The 17,530-nt window shown below is 36.6% G+C and overlaps 2 protein-coding genes across 5 annotated transcripts in view; one reads left to right on the plus strand and one right to left on the minus strand.

The window, feature by feature from the left end:
* The window catches only part of LOC129793173 (uncharacterized), a 1,136,769-nt gene that overhangs the window by 711,097 nt on the left and 408,142 nt on the right, over positions 1–17,530 (plus strand). The gene's annotated exons all lie outside the window — the stretch shown is intronic.
* The window catches only part of LOC129793215 (protein rhomboid), a 57,668-nt gene that overhangs the window by 5,756 nt on the left and 34,382 nt on the right, over positions 1–17,530 (minus strand). For all 4 annotated transcript variants that reach the window (XM_055833038.1, XM_055833035.1, XM_055833034.1 and 1 more), the window contains 2 exons: positions 7,335–7,447; positions 6,731–6,848 (listed from right to left, as the gene is read on the minus strand). In XM_055833038.1, coding sequence (XP_055689013.1) covers positions 6,731–6,848; positions 7,335–7,447 — 231 coding nt within the window. The remainder of the gene's footprint in view (positions 1–6,730; positions 6,849–7,334; positions 7,448–17,530) is intronic.

A 17,530-nucleotide genomic window follows, 5' to 3' on the forward strand; every position in this document is an offset into this window, starting at 1 on the left:
GGGCATGTAAATGATCCGTAATTATCTCCATTTCACCGTGGAGGCTGTCTGTTGGTGTAGTAAAAGTGTGTAAACGATCCACCGTGGTGCGCCTCTCTCTGTGTGATGGCATCTGGCTTATGTTGCTGCAACTGCAACTAATTGCATTTATCGCCAATTGCCTACAACATCGTCAAAATCCATTCTGTGTATTGGCTACACGGTGACCCACCTTCTTCATATACCATTTATATGGATGGGATAAAGGGATGTCTTCTTCTTGAGAGAATCTTTTGAAAACTTTTTTTTTCTTACTTCTTCAATGTGGTTTTCTTAATCTCACGGAGAATGTGCGCAGGAAGAAATTTTTCCGCGTGTTAATTCGAAGAAGTGGCGGAGGGCGAGTAACTCCTAATAAACGTGGGTTCGGGTAAACAGAAAACACATGTAAACAAGTCATAATTCAGAGCTGTAAACGCTTCTTCAGCCACTCCATTGACTTTACAAAATATATTATACGCGCAGTACATCTCCTTTCACCCTCTCCCCCATCATGTTATTATGTACGTACATAGTATATGTATGTATGTAGGTACCTATCGATAAAATGCACAATTTGTCACTGCACGTCCAGAGACTTTGCTGCAGAACCGAGATCCCTTCATGGCTGGAAAATGATGAAAATGGGAGGAAGAGACTACGATGAAAAAAAGGGGACACAAAGGGCGGATGGCATTTCTATTCTTAGACATTTTGTGTGCGGAAAAGCTGGTGTGGCTCTTCACAAAATTCCCATCTCCTTTGGGATATTTTGACAGACCTCATTGGACTTTTTTTTTCACCAGAAGATCTCTCTTAATTTTTTTTCTCGCATGTATAGAACCCCGTGGCTGCACTAATCTATTTCTGGGATCAGCGCAATATATTTTTTTTTATTTCGGAGTAAAATTCTTCTTCTTTGAGGCGGAAATGCGCATGGGAAGAATCTCTGGGTTTTGGGAAGAGTTTCCCTTCTCCGGAAAAGTCATATAAAGCAACATATTCACTATACAAAAAACAGAAACATGAAGAAAAGGACAAATTACCATTTTACAATCACCGGAAAAACTCATGAATGAGAAGCAATTGGGGGACAAGGAAGTAATCCAATACAGCTTCATTTATTCCTTCGTTATTTGCCTCATTATGTGGGTGGATAATCATTTGAAAATGGGCCACACAGGGGATTTCTTTCCCCCATCTCTAAGTGAAAGTTTTTCTCAATGGGGGACTTCTTTTTTTTTCTTGCTAAGGAAAAAAAATCCCTGAGGGGCTGAGCAAAGATTTAATTTTATTGCAAATCTCTCGAAGGAATGAGAAAATTCATGAGATGAGCACCCAAAATGAGGCAATTTGGTCATATTTACCATCATTTTCGTTTATTTGCGATGCGCTCTTTGGCTCTGGAATTATGTTGGAATGATTTTAATAAAGGAGACGAAAGGTATCCAACTAAGGGGGCACTGTTGATAGGACATTTGGGACTCATTTGGGAGCAGCATAATACTACACACAGGGAGCCGAAAGCATGTGCGGGAATTATCAATAAAATTTTGATGAAGCACTTTTGGGGGAATATTTTTCGGGCAGCAGGATGCTGAATTGGCGCTTCTTCAAATTGAGGACACACAGATATTTTCTTTTACTTCCAGCTTCACACGCCATGCTTATTAATTCTTCCTCTTGGGTGGGCTAAATGCGGATTGTCTTAAAATTCACAATTTTATTGCAAATATGAGGATTTTTCCGAAAGAGAGAGAGAGATTTTGTTAATTGACTTTTTTTAAAAAGTTATTCTTTAATTAAGTGAGGGGAGGAGGTGAAGGAAGGCATCTAAGACTGCCTTAGCTGTGAATGGATAAGAATGGGAAATTATTTCGTTTTAATTTAATCAAAGAAATTGGCATTTTTATGTCATCCAGCGATGATTCAGTTTTTTTTCTTCATCACTTAAAAAAAGACAGTTTTTAATTGTTAAATAAATTTATATTGCTGCTCTATAAGAGGAAGAAAACTTCAAAAATATTCTTCAAAATTTATAAAAATTTTCCTATGATTAATGAGACTGAAAATTTGTATTTTTAGGTAAATTTCTCCTTAAACATATTTAAGAAATAACTATTCAACCTAAGAAGAAGGAGCAAGAGTTCATTTATAATTTAAAAGAGGAGAAAACACTTTTGCAAATAAGGAATTTACCTCGTTTAGAACATCTTCAACTACACTTAAAAGAGAGGAACTATATGTATATTTGCCAATACAGTGAAGTCACGAAAGGGTTGGCAGAGAGACATCATAAATCATCAGGAACATATATAGTAAATTATCCTCGCCACTTGCAATATGAGTGTTGGAGATGATGACGAATTAGGGGTTGTTCTCATGACAAATTTCCATTTGCATTCAATTGAAAAGCATTTTGTTTGGTTGTACATATTATGTGTGGCATGTAATTTAGACAAAAGCCACCACCAAAAGGTGGCTCCGATGTCACCTGGACCGGTAACAGGAGAATGTGTCTAACCGGGAGATAAATGGGATTTTCTTCCACATCACACACGCCATTGCCCCGAAGAGAGGTGGATTTTCACAGCATTATTATTTTGAATTTGTGACACGAGCCCCGTGTGCGCCCCTCGAAGGCTCTTTTTGTATTTTTTTAACATCTCTTTGAACTGCATATAGAAATGCAAATGATGCCACCTTTTGTCTTTTATTGCGCACCATGTATAAGAAGTGCGGGTGGTCCATGGGAACGGAAATGCTCTCTAACAACACACGCGTTTAAAGAGAGATTTTCAGTGTAAGATCAAAAGACACCTTCTTCCAGAAAAAAATTCAATGATAATGCATAAAATCTCCTAGAAAAAAAAAACGAATCAAGAGAGAAAAAATTGTCGCACCATTTAGTGGTGGAAATTCTTGTATTTAAATGCGTATACAAGACTAAATTCTATTGCTCTATTGTCTAAAGTGGAATTATGAATAAAAGAATTTATTAATATTCCTTCCCCCTTCCACCGTCTTCATCGTTTCATCAAGTCTTGTGTGTGACAAAGTAACACGAAGACGAACACCATGAGAGAAATGCGTAGGGGGCGGCTTAAACAATCACTTTACACACAATTTTTGACGCCCATCCAACCTCCCTCTGACACAGACTTTTGCCACAAATTCTTTTTTTTTCCTCTTTCTCTCCTTTTGATATATAAAATATTCATAGCTTCAAATCGCCACTCACGAAATGCTACAATCAATGCCCGCCCGAAGGAGTCCAATGAAACTCATTAAAGGGGGTCAAATTTATCGAGTACATTGACCTATAGTTGCTGCCTAATGTGGGTGGTTTTGATTTCCACCCTCACCCTCTTACTGTTTTCTTTTTCTTCATTGTGCCTCGTGAAGAAATGTCCAATTACTATTCTTATGTTGAAATAAAATGTTGATTCATTTTAATGTTGTGCGAAAGAAAAGACGAATTTTCTTCTTCTATACCTACATAATATGGAAATATGTTAGCTCGTACATTTGAAAGGGGTCAGCTATATGCAATTTATTTATTTATTAAAATTTTGTATAAAAAAGTTAACTTCTCTAACAAAAAATATTATTGAGGATCAACAAATATTTTTTCCTTCTAATCTTAATAAATTTTCCACCTTTTAGGTAATAAAAAAGATAAATTAAATTGAAAGAATTCAAAAGAAGGCAAGCAATTACTTTACGTAAAGATATTTCTTTCAATTGAAATTTAAATGAATTAAATGCAATTGGCAAAATTCAACACAATGCAATTTCGTGCGGCAAATCGTTCATCTGGCGCATGTGGCGAAGGTAAGAGCAACACCAACAAGAAGGCCTCCAATTTGTTGGTGCGCCAGTAAGAGTATCAAAAAGTGCCCCTAACGAGAGATAAAATGATCGTAATGTGAGTTGATTGAAGGAAGAAGGTTGCTGAAGAAGACGTTGAGCTGCGAAACCATCCGCGCTTGGATTAAATGTGAATTTCATTCATTTCGCACGTGATCCTCCTTCATTGTTGAGTGATTTGGGGAGGGGGAATGGTGTGTGGCGCAGGCGGGTGGAGGAGAAAATGCCGCGAGACGCATGCTGGCAAATTGTCTGGCAATGTGCTGCATATAAGAAGACTTGGCAAGACCCAAGAAAGCGCCACAGCAAAATTAGCAAAAGTGCAGCCGTGAGCAACGTAAAGAACGTTGAAAAACAAAAAAAAAGAACGAAGACAGAAACCCATCCGCGGAGCGCATACAGCACGCGCCTACATTAGCATCATTGGACGAAAAGATCGAGGCTTGTGTTGCAGCAGCATTTTAAGTGGATCGTGGTTTGGAGAATTCGTGTGGTGCGATATAAAAAGACATTGCGCGCCTTCTCTTACCCATATAGTTCTTCTTGCAATCGGCATTTCCATTCATGAGGAGACAAACCGTTTTCATGTGACATTGAGAAAATTTCCATCTGGCTCAAGAAATAACATCAATCGCGCGATCTTCTTGAGTGCAATCCAATAGATCACGCGGATGATTTGAAATGGTGCAAAAAGAGCGGGAAAAAATACATCGCTGTGCCCTAAATTCCACATGGTGCAGACAAAAGTGAAATGATTAAAATGTCGAAGCCAATTAACGTAATTATCTCCAATTTATTGCGTCGTAGCATTAAACAACCTGCTCCCATGATGGAACCTGACAAGAAGCGCGATCGCGACGGTGTACACAACAAAAAAAGAGACCCAAACAAGATGATGACGTGAAAGTATATGTATACATTAATATATGTAGTATAGGGCGAAAAAAAAAGGCAGATAGAGAAAAAAAGAGCCACACAGCCAAAGAGATGCTATGCGAGGAGGAAGAAGATGATGTAAAAAAAAGCAGGGCAGTGAGAGAAGCTGTGAGGAAGAAGAGAAAGACAACAAACAAGTGACACGTGCATTTAATTCCGTGAAAAAGTCCTCGCCAGAAGATCATCCCTTATTTGAGCCTCCTGTTAATGACACACACGTACACAACAAGAAACATCTGCCACCGCATTGAGATTACCAAGGAGAATCTATCTCATATTTCTCCTTCTGCAATTGTTTCATCATAATATGCTGTCGTAAAAGAAAGGCTCGTACACATAGATCTACTCCTACACATCCCCTCTTGATCTTTTGAGGAAAAATAAAATTTTTGAAAGAGAGCGATGTGGCAAAAAATAAGCCCATTACACTTGAGAGATTTTCTGTAAATTGAGGTCGAAGGACCTCTGATACCAGAAGCATAAATTTCTTATAATAAATACACTGTTGAAAAATATCAGAATAAAATCTTAATTTTTTTTTAAATCTTCAAACATTCTTTAAAAAAAAAAAAGGAGTTTACTCATGTTTTTGTACATTAGGAAAATTTCTCATTGGGATACTCAAAGAAAAAAGAATAAGAAAAACTTATTAAATCTACTAGTATACAATTTCTAACAGTGTACCACACATTGCGTGATCTTCAGCATAGGGGCGGGAAATGGGTGTGAGGGCGAATAGAAGGCATACAGAAGAAGTATGGATGTGAAAACGGAAGTTGTCGGCAATGTGACACAAAAACCTCGCAGTATAGAAGAAGAAATCTCCTGAATGCAGAAACATCGTATAAAAATTTCCTCTTTAGTGATTCATCCACTACATACAAGGCAAGATGAGAACGCATCAACTCCCACGTGAGGGAACGCATTGGGAATTCCAGGAGTTCCGGAAATCGGATGTTCTTCCCATCCGTCCCTTATATCCTTCTTTTTCATTTTCACGTGTTTATTCAATTTTTTTTTTATTTTATAAAATGTGATAATAATTTGTGGAATGGATGAATGCATAAATGGGAATTTTATGGTATGAATCACACGGTGCGTGATCATTTTTTTTTCTTCATAAATACAATGTCTTCTGGCGCGGCTTTCGGTGGAAAGGAAATGGCAAAGGACCAACGTGATATGAATGATTAATGAAGGAATATTCGTTGAATTCAAGTACACCTCCACTCCACACACACACCCTCATCCTCAATAATATTGAGAAGAATTTCACAAGAGAAGAAAGAATTTTTTTTTTCAATATCAATGGATTTTCTCATGGATTTCCTCCTGCGTGTAAACTCCCCAATATTATAACATGAAAATGCATCCGAGGCTCAAGAGAGAAAAAAAAAAGAAAAGAAGGGTAAGTACACTTTATCCCTCCCGCGCTATATCTAGTTCATCTTCTTCCCTTTTGACAACGTCCTCGACACTGTAAATCATTTCTACCCCAATTTCTTTGTGCCATATTATATGAAACACTCCTTGTCTCATCCACTTTGGGAGTTGATTCATTTTCTTGTGCACCACAAAACCTTCCCTCACAATCCTAAACCCCATAAATAAGGATACGGTGTGGGTGCTACAAGGAGAAATACCAATTTATCTCCCTCCTCCATCCGCCACATATTTCCAAGCATAATCTTCCTGTATTTTTCTTTGCCCCTATGAAAATATCATTGTCAAGTTTATGGCATATTGCTGGCATTTTCCACAATAAAATTTATCCGTGTGGCATTTTATCAACGCACCCCCAAACCCGAAAATCTTCCACCCCCATCAGGAGGTATGAAATAAAATAAAAGAAAATCCACTAACATTTGACTTTTTGGCAGGAAAGAATAGAAGAAAAAAAACTCACCTCAACTAGCGTCACAAATATCACAAAGAGCGGAGGTGGACAACATGAATAATTGTCTGCATAGTATTTCCGGTCTCGTTCCTCCGGAAGTACTTCCATCGCAATCACGTGAACCATTCTGCAAAAAAATGCGCAAATATTAATTAGATGAACTGAATTTACTGCAGATAAAAAAATATTAGGAAGTAAATTGCAAAATGAAATAAAAAGTTAACGAATTAATTAGTTGAATTTTTGGTTCGTATTGCAAACTACAGGCACGTACCAAAAATAATAAGACAAAAAGTCTGAATTTTAGATTAAAGATTATAAGATTTTTAAAATCTTTTACTCGTATTTTTTACCTTAAAGTTTGAGAGATTTTAATGCACAATCAAGAAAATGAGTCAATTATGGTGCAATATTCTCTCAATTTATGGGAATTTAATTTCTAAATATTTCTTCCATTTCTTCATATTCAAAAAAAAATCATTGACAGATTAAAAAAAAATTTAATTTCACTTCAGTATACAGAAATTATTTCAAATCCACATGGAAAATAAATTCAACAAGTCTTTTCGGCTAAAAATACACCAAAAAAATAAAAAATTAAAATAATACGTACCTTTCAAAGAATGGTGGATCCTGAAAAATGATGTGGAAATCGTTTTCAGAACAAACTTCCCTGTCACGATGATGGACGGCACACTTGAAGCTCCGCGATCTTTTGCCGCTCATCTGAAAGTACAAAGATGAGAGAAGAGATGAGAAAAAAACGTGAATGAATGAAAAATAAACGGTGGCGCATGAGGATCATTAAGGACAATTTAACGTTTGACTTGACACAAAATGCCTCCAATGGGAGAGACAAATTTGTTTCTCATTTTTTTTGCATGGCTGAGAATAAAAATTGTTCATCTTCCATTCATATGTACGCGGGCATTTGGTGGGGTGGTACGTGTGAATAATTAATAACAATAAAGTACACAGAGTTGGGTCTATGGCCAGTAATCTTGTTTTATTGTTTTCAATCAACTCACAACTTGCGAATAAATCATTTTATGCTGAGATAGAATCTCCACATGTTATAAAAGAATTGCAGGAGTTACACGAAAATTGGAAATAAGGAAGATAAATGACTTTTAGCTCAGACAAATAGCTACATTTACCCAACTTATTTTTTTCGTCTTTCTCTCTTTATTTTCCCGCGCACTTCCCCAACAATTTGCCACTGTCTCACCGGTGTGCGCACACCTCCTATCTCCCTTTTTTTGCAACATTACATAGGGAATGCTAAAAGAAAAACCACCTCCATGGTATATATTTGTGGGTATTGCTGGCTGTAATTTACAATTTAAGGTGAAAATACAGTAATTACAGCAATAAAAATTGTGTTCACACCAAAAACACGTACAATTGTTCCTTATATCTTGGATGCGACGACGACGATGGTGGCATTTAGTATGCAAAATTGTTGTATTAAACACAAGACTCAATGTTACGTACAACACCTCTATTTTCTCTTTAAATTATGCACACAAAAAAACTATGCAAAAGGATTGCCGACTCTTCTGCTAAAGAGAATTTTATCTTCTTCTTCAACTCTATTTTACGATTTTTTTTTCACCAAATAAAGAAATAGAATAGATTCTCTAATGCAAGAGAAAAATTCACACGGGCAGATGATTGAGCTCATGAGGAATTCAATGAAGTGGTAAAGTTTGTAATCTCCAATGTTGGAGGGCTGTCAAAATGATATTAATTGCTGTTGACACGCACAAAACTCCCATTGAAGGTGTTTGTTTGATGATGCATCTTTTCACACACAAATTATTCCACCACGATCGCCTCCCCTCGCCTATTCTCACATCTTATTTGATGTCTTTCGCGTATACAAATATGAAAGTCAAACAACCGCATCCATAAAAATTGCCTCCAGAAAGCTTCTTTTCATCTCCCATCACACTCTGCGGGGGCAGGTTGCCGTGTATGTGATGCATATGGAAGCTGTGAGAGTCACAATCACGCGCGCATAGGTCTCTCCTGGCGCAATAGAATGCATCTTTTGAGACATCTATTTCGTATGTAGAACCGTGGAGAGAACACCTAACTAATTAGCATAGTGTTAGACATCTAATTGTCCAAACGAAATAAATTGTCCCTCAAACAAGACCACGTGAGAGTAAACATTGACAAGAATGTGAAATAATTGAGCTGTTTCCCATTTTATTCTCACGCACTTTTTTTCTCATTTTCTTTGAGAAACGTTCTTGGACAGAAAACGCATGAGAAAGTCGATTAGACTTAAACAGTCAGACTGATTCTGTGTGGAGGAAGACAATTTCTTTAAGAACCTTTGAAGAATCTCATAAAAAAGAAAAATCTTTAGAAGTAATTTATTCAAATTAATTGGGGTAAAAAATTTAGAATTATTTGGGCAAAACTACTGAAAATTATCAATTTTTATGCGAAGCTTTTATGCGAAACAAGGCTGTCCTATAAGCTATATATTTTCTTTCTTAAGAATATATGTACAGTACACATACATATGTAGTTCTACGAATCAAAATAAAAACAAAATAAATTTTTCTAGTGAATCTCTCGCATTTAGAGGGCAATGTAGGACTCATCTTTCACAATCACGCGACGGAATTCCACCCACGTCGTGCATCACGTGCTACCTATGTGAATTTCATTAGGCGAAAAATTGCTTCATTGCACAGAAGTATCATTGTAGGAAAGAAGAAAAATTCATGACAATTTCCCACACTTTGTACCCTCCGAATCTTCCCATATTTCTTAATTTTTCCTTCCTCTTCTACACATCCTCTCTCTGTGTTTAGAAGAGATATAATGAAGCAAAAAAAAGTCCCTATCACGCAATTCCAAGTTAGAAGAAGAATATATCCCCGGAATTTGTGCAGAAGTTCCTGTATAGCATATATGTGAGGTGTTACCTGGTGCGTTTTGTCATCACGTCACAAGCATTTTTCCGTTTTGTGTGTGGGAATGTGAACAACGCGGTCTCTCAATGTTGAATTGATAATTCATGAAGGAATATTCATACATCGAGGAGTAACACCGCATGCTCTTTTTTTTCCACTCCAACATATTATATACATACATTTCTTTTAAACACAGAGAGTGGTACAAAAAAATCACATGACAATTTCTCACCCATTTAGAGTGAATGTTGTAGGCGTTTTATCGCACAATCAACAGTGGAGGGTATTGTTTTAGGAAGATAGACTATTGCGTCTCTTCTCGCATGTCTAGTGTCTTAAGTAGTTCCACCTTTAAGTGCCAATCAAACAACCTAATATGCCCTTAAATGGTGTGGAGGAGCTTTTAAATGAATTTTTCATATTACCGTGGAAATTACACGCACGATTCCGCCCCCGCAAGCTAATTTTTCACACTATATATTTTACAATTGATGATCTGTTTCAACATTAAATTGAATACATACTCGAAGATACCGTGATGGCTAATAGTTGAAGATGAAACTCATCAAACTATTAGTATCTTATAGAGCTGAATAAGTGGCATAAAAATTATGCCAGCTGTATAAAAAATTTTCCTCAATTTTAAACTGATTAAGAGATAAAAATAAGTCAGCAATGCACCTACATTAAAATCAATCAACCAACTTGCATGAATAAATAAGCAAGCAATGGTAGGAGTTTGCAGTCTAAACAGGAAGACAAACCACTTAAGAAATTTACAAGGAAAGAGCTACAGTACTGACACGTACTCCTAAATTCTCCCCAGCGAGAATTAACATGTGAGAAACTTAATCAAAATTTCCAAGTAATTTACCCCACTGAAATGGGGTTAATGCGATTGAAATTGTTCTGTGGAATTACTCGTGAAAATTTTGCGCAATCCCAAATTCATTTTAAATATAAATATTTGGTTCATTTAATACCAACATCTTCTCACAATAAATCCCCCAAAATCACTAATGAGGCAAAATGTTTATAGCATGTTCTAATCTATTTATTTTTTTACGCCATTTAATGACATTTTTGCTAGAATTTTATTTGGGAAATTTATTTACTTAATCCGAGTAGGAAGAAAACATTTAAGAATAACCTAAATGATTTCTTTTGCAATGAAAAGTTGCATTGTATGTATTTAGATGGGGACGCCTGGTTGTTAGTTTTTAAATGTCTGTCTTAAAATTAGATAGCAATAGAGACACCTGGTATTTACCTGGCGTCTCCATCGCTTCAGTAAATGAAGGTAAAGCTACAAAACAAGTATAGCTGGATGATATCAAATACTTCTTCTTCATTGATACATTAAATTTATCCAGTAGTTGAGTCACCTTTCCTCTATAATCATCTCCAAACTCAAAAAAGTGGAACACAACAGAATCATTTAAAGTGCAAGAAATTGTTTTCGGCGGAACCATCCCATTGTCATTTATCAAAGATCGGAGGAGGAGGAAGAAGTGTAATAGGAAACAACAGGATGACCGCAATAAGAGCTAAACGCATGGTGATTTATTGGATGGCAAGTGGAAAAGTGGATCAAAACAGGAGGAAAAACATGTGATTCACAGTGGATGATGTAACTGATTTATGTGTGTACAGTGTATGTAGCAAAATGGTGCTGAAATTGTGAAGCAAATTAGCTAATTTGCTAAATAGCGGATGTGTTATTTCTTACAATTTGAATATTCCCGGCATTTGTACACACACACACACACATCCCAGCCTATGATCATCTTAACACATTTGTTGTCCAATTAATTAATTAATTACAATCTCTTAATGACCCCATACCATCGTACCGTGGCTACTCCATCCAAAGTTTAGTTCTCTGTGATGTTTCTTTCATTTTTTTTTTCACGTCTTCTCCCTCACAACACCACTGCGTGGCCCTTGTGTGCCGCGGCGGTGGTGTAAGTGGAGTGTGTGTAGAAGGGAAATTAAAGAAATTTATAGCATTGAAATTGTTGAGACAATAAGCGATAAAATCGACCACTTGGTGTGTTTTGGAGGAGCGAAGGTTGTGTTGGCTATGCTCACGTTGATTATCGCACGATGATGATGATAATGATGCCGTCGAGAGCCACCGTAGTGGCTGAAGCCACGGGCGGCATGCTAAATGTTCTCCCGTCCGCACGGTAAATTCCATAATCTCTCGCGGGTGCCTTCTCTTGCGTTAGGTATTGCACCACGCAATGTGCACCTAACGTTGTTTTTTTTATTTACTTATTTTTTTTTCTCTTAATAACTTTGCGCGTCGTGGTCTGGTATTCTCCACAAACCTCATATTTAATTGCTCCGTACTCTTTCTCCTCTTCCCGATGCTTTTAATTATCCAGTCTGTTGATTTGAAGGCGTCAAATTGGTTTCGGGTCACGTCTTGGTCATTGACTAGATCAACACGATCGCATGATGATGATCATAAACTCTGCGGTTGATTTGGAAGTTCCTGCACTATCTCGGGTGAATATTTGTTAAAATTTTCAGTGGAGGCGCCGGGTGGATACCAGGCGTCTCCATTAAGTTTATGTGAAATTGCAATAACATTAAAAATTGATTCTTTCAAAATAAATTGAATAAAATGTAAAGTAATGATTAAAAAATAATTATTTAAATGACAAAAAAATAGAAAATATTTTTTCACACTCAGAATTTTTTCCCAAAAAAAAATCCCACAAACTTAAAAATTTCGATTTTTTCCAATGCTTTCGGCCCAATTTATCTTAAAGTAAATTAAGAAATAAATTTTTAAATTAAAAATTAAACAAGAACCTTCAGCTCAACCGGAGAAATTCGTTTCGAAACGTGAGCAATTGAATCACAACACCGTTACCGTACAATATTTACTACTTATTTGTATTTATTTATCATACCTATCTTATTTTTTTTCCTTCCACCCCCCCCTCTCTCTCTCCCTTGATTCAATTGCTTAATTAATATCTTTCCCCATGGGTGATAAACGTAGCGTTGAAATTCACGGTGGTGTCGTGAAAAAATTTCTAGGTGAAAAGATCACGAGGTATTTATATACCTTGACTTTCGTTGTGAAAATTGAGATTTTTAATTGAGCGACAGGTGTTGCAGTTTGTTGATCTCCACACGAACATTCTTCTGTGGTTGTGTGTTGCTCCACATGAAATTCACTTTATTGACCTCGATGTCTCTCTTTAAATATTGACTTTATTTTTATACAGAAATTGTGTGTTTTTTGATTGGTTTAGTGCTCTTGGACAGTTCGTGAAATTTTTGGCATTCCATAAGGTTAAGGGTATGCTGTGATGGTTTTTTTTTGCTAAAGAAATGGGACATTGATCTTCATCATATTATTGACAATTTATAATGTTTAAAAGAAGAATTTTCAGCAGATTTTTTCATTTTAACTTCGAAAAAAAAAGAAACATTCCTTGAGAAAATTTCCTTGGGAAAATTCTTGATAAATAATATTCTAAGAATCCTTAAAGAAATTAATAACCTGCTGTGTGATCACACATTGAAGCTGATTAAATAGATGAATGCATAGTGAAGAAAATTAGCTTCTTACACAGGACAAATCTATTTGATCGAGAGAGATGAAGTTGATCTTGTTCCGGGAAGGGGTTGAATGGAGAGAGAATGAAGTATCTTGGCATTCTGCCACACGATCAGCTTGTACTCGTCGTATTATTAATTTAATGAGGTGAATGATTAGCCACTGAGATAAATAACATGTGTGTTAATCGGTGTTTTAAGATAAATATACATAGAATTTTAATTGTTTACTTACAAACCATCCCACCGATCGCATTGGCATGAAAATTGCTACATATACATATAGTTGAAATAGTTGCGTTTGATGCACACGAAATATTATATTTTACTTCTTTATGAGTTTATTGACCGGATAAGTTTTTTTTTTTCATCTTCTGCACTACAATTCCCCATTTATGTGCGATATGTGTGTGGGTTATGGTGTGTGCAACATTGTGTGTACCTTTGCTCTGAGAAATTATTTCACTTTTGAGGGTGAGTATTTGAGCAATTAGCTTTGACATTTTGCATGGGAAATGACGATGAAGGTTTGCGTGCAATGTTGGGTGCATAAAAAAGGCATTTAAAAAAAAAGAAAATAATATAGAAAGAAAAAAACCGATTTTCTCATTGCGTAAATACACTTTTTTATATTTTTTTTCCTTCTATATGTTCACCTAATGTGCAATGTACGAAATTAAAATCAGTACGCGTTCTGGTATTTTGCACCTAATTACCAGTCTCCCAAGTCAGTTCTTCCACCATCTCACACAAATTAATGTTCACACAGTGCAAATGTTGCAAGTACAGAGGAGTTGCGATAAAAATCCTTCATCTGCCGTTTAAAATCTTACCATGACGGCGGTAATTAAAAATCAGGGATGATAATTGTTGAGGAGCAATATAAAATTTAACCTTCAAATTCATCAGAGTTATTCACTTAAATCGTCTGCACTTGCATTCCATTTGTGCTTTTGCACAAAAGAGACTCTCTCAATCCACAGAGCGCGAATCTTATGGTGTGGATTTACCAATAACACCGGTTATTGCTCCAACTTCTTCGTTTTTTATATTTATTGCTTTTTTTGGCTCGTTATACTTTGCCAGTCTGGATTAATGATGAAAAATAAAATAATTTTGAAAAGTTATGACAATGAATTTGGAATAAAAAAATATCTTTTTTTTTATAACATGAGGTATAAATGAAAAATATACAAGTAGAATCTTTGACTTTCCAGAAATATTTTTCAATGTCCTAAATGATTTCTTTTGTTAAAAAATTTTGAGATTAATTGAAACTTTGAATTTTAATAAATAATACAAATTCCATCTATATCTGTTCTCTACAACGAATCCCCCACGTGTCTACACTGCGGAGCCTCACTGTAAATCAATTAGAGACAAACCCTTTCTCAATACTTCTTTTTTTTATAATTAAATTCAAAGTGAATCAATGTGCTTTATAGGTTTCCAATAGGTGCGCGGTATATAAAGTAATTGGATCCTTGGGATACGTATGTATATTGAGGTATTTTTGAGAAGTGAATCTTTTGTATTTGAACCGCACAAAGGTACTTGGCGGCGTAACCTCGAGTGGCGATACCCACGAATAATATAAACCCCTAATGATTGATAGAAGGTCACCCAGAAATGTGGTGAGAGCCCTCTTGAAATAATTTCACGGATCGGCAGCCAATTCACATGTGAGATTGTTCCTCTGGGAAGCTCAATAGGAGGGAGCCGCGTAAGAAAATTGTGCGGTGGTTGCTCTCCCCATGGTTAAAGAGAACGAAGAGATCTTTTGACTATACATCAGGGACCACCCTCTGACTCATTTATTCTTTGTTTTCGTCTATTTTGGCCGGCATATAACCTTCCGTTTCTTCCACACAATATTCAATGACTTTTGATGCATTCATCACTTAATAATGGTGTGGAGGAATTTATTGTTGTTGATGGATCAGAAGGGGGTTGTTATGCTGCCGGTTCAGCTGCCACCGCGCGTTCTCTTTTTTTTTTTTGTTTTCTACCCAATCTTTTGACTTCTTGTAAAAATAATAATTTGTATTGGGAATTTGTAGAATAAGAACGATCCTAGTCCCTGCATAGTTATTAAAGACATATTTTTGGGGAGCTTTCTGTAAATATAAAACATATTGGTGAGAAAATGAATGAAGGAAAAAAAGAGAGATTGCGCGAGATTTGAAATTCAAAGTGTGACGATGGTTTTGTTTCCAGTCAGCGCGCTCATTTGCCTCTAAAGTACCATTTACACTGTCAAATTATCCGTTACTGGTACGATGGGTAATTGAAAAACTCCCAGAATGCACATTGACGGACGAGGGGGGAGCACACACACTTTTCCCGCGCTCATCGGAAGGTGCGGAATCTTTTGGCGTCACACGACGCACAATCAACATAATTAAAAGCCATTAGGAGGCGATTCCGGACCATAAACTTCCTCATTTTGTAATTTTTTTCACATTACACATTAAAGTATTTATTTAAATTAAAAGTTTTCCCCGCAGAGGTTTTTTTTCTAAATAAAATCCTGATATTGTATCGCTGAGAGCCCTCCAGCGGGGCATCTCCATGGAGGCTGACACGATATCTAATTCTCAGCAAATGCTTTTTATTTGATTACACGGTTTGTGATTCTTTGCTCTAAATACCACCATTCAGAGCGTGTGTCGTCAACCTTTCTCTCGTGTTTTGAGGTAACAATATACCATCTTCTTGACCACATGCTGTATGGCGCTATAAACAAGTGCAATACTTCATCTTCCCACAGCTCAAATTGCTTCAATAGTGTCATATTATTCTCTTTAAAGCTTCTTTTCCTTCTATTGTAACTTTAAAATATTTTTTAATATTTGCTCTTCATTTTGAAAGATTTGTATATTGTTTTATAATTTTCTTGCTAACTATCTTTGTCCCCATTTTTAGTATAAAAATACCATTTAATAGAATTTTCTTCTATTCCATTTCCATTACAATGTATTAATTGGACCTCCTTGATGCGCAACTGTTCAACAATTACAAACTGAAAGCTATGGAATAAATACACGAGGATACATTCACACGTCTTCACTGTTTGTCTGCAAAATTCATCCCAATGGTCCACATTAGATTGCAATCTTGCGCGATGTTGAGCCTGATAATGCGCGAGAGAGAAAGAGAGCGAAAGAACGGGAGATTGCGCGAAGAATTGAGAATCTCAGATTGTTCTTTTTGCACCCCAAAGCCTTGCAAGGAGGCAAACGATGGAATTTCGTTTGATCTCTCTCGCCTAGCTTTTTGATATCTCCTCTATTTGTGAAAGATGAAGAGTCTCAAATGGGATCAATTTTATTTGGACTGCCTGACTGGCTTTTTTGTCATGGCGCGGGAACGACTAGAGGGAAATTGAGAGCCTCCAATTGTTTAAGGTCACCCAATAGAGTGTCTTCTGCTGAGCCCTTCTATAGATTTCCGTAATTGATGTCTCTCATGCCGATTCTTCTCTGTGTTGTGATCAACGAGGAGGAATTCTATGGATTCGGAGGCGCTTCATCTGTCGTGAAAGAAAATAGCACACAATTCCAAACCTATCCAATCTCTCTCTCTGAGTTTTTCCTCTTCTTTTATGCTTCTTTGGTGCCTCAATGTAGTGGCACTTTGGTCGCTCTATGCTCGCCCCAAACATATCACAAAATGTGGTGCAAGGAGAAAAACAAAGTGGCAGAAGAAGCCGCTCCAGAGGAGACGTGAATCTGGGTGTCCATTGAATTCAATAAGGAAGGATATCCCTCTGCAAACCTTTTACCAACAAGAGATTCTTTTGCAACAAAACTTCTGTGAATTCACCTAAATTGCACAGACGGGTGTGCAAATTCAATGCTCGCGCCCTGCTGCACTCTCCCTCTAATTTAGTCGTTATATCGATGGCAGTGGCGGTGCTGAAATTGAATATAATGCACTCCCGTTTCGATTTTCTTCTTCCTCAAGAATGTGCCTCCCATATACATATATATTATACATATATGAACCTTCCTATAGGAGTGAGATGCTGAGAAAAATTGCAGTCGAATCAATTTGATATGTACGTACATACATACAATCCACTGAATTCTCTCACTTTATACCTTTCATTTTGGCACAATTCTCCTGCTCTCTTGGCCAAAGATATGGGAACAACTTATGGTTCAATTGCTTCCAGTCTTTTGTCCTTTCTGCGCGGTATTCATTATGTCATTTGGGATGGGAAATATAGGGAATTGAGAAAGGTAAGACAAGAGGAATTCGCTCTGTGAATTTTCTTCTTATGTTTTTTTTTCTT

Source organism: Lutzomyia longipalpis, chromosome 3, assembly GCF_024334085.1.
Source record: "Lutzomyia longipalpis isolate SR_M1_2022 chromosome 3, ASM2433408v1".
Taxonomy (NCBI): Eukaryota; Metazoa; Arthropoda; class Insecta; order Diptera; family Psychodidae; genus Lutzomyia; species Lutzomyia longipalpis.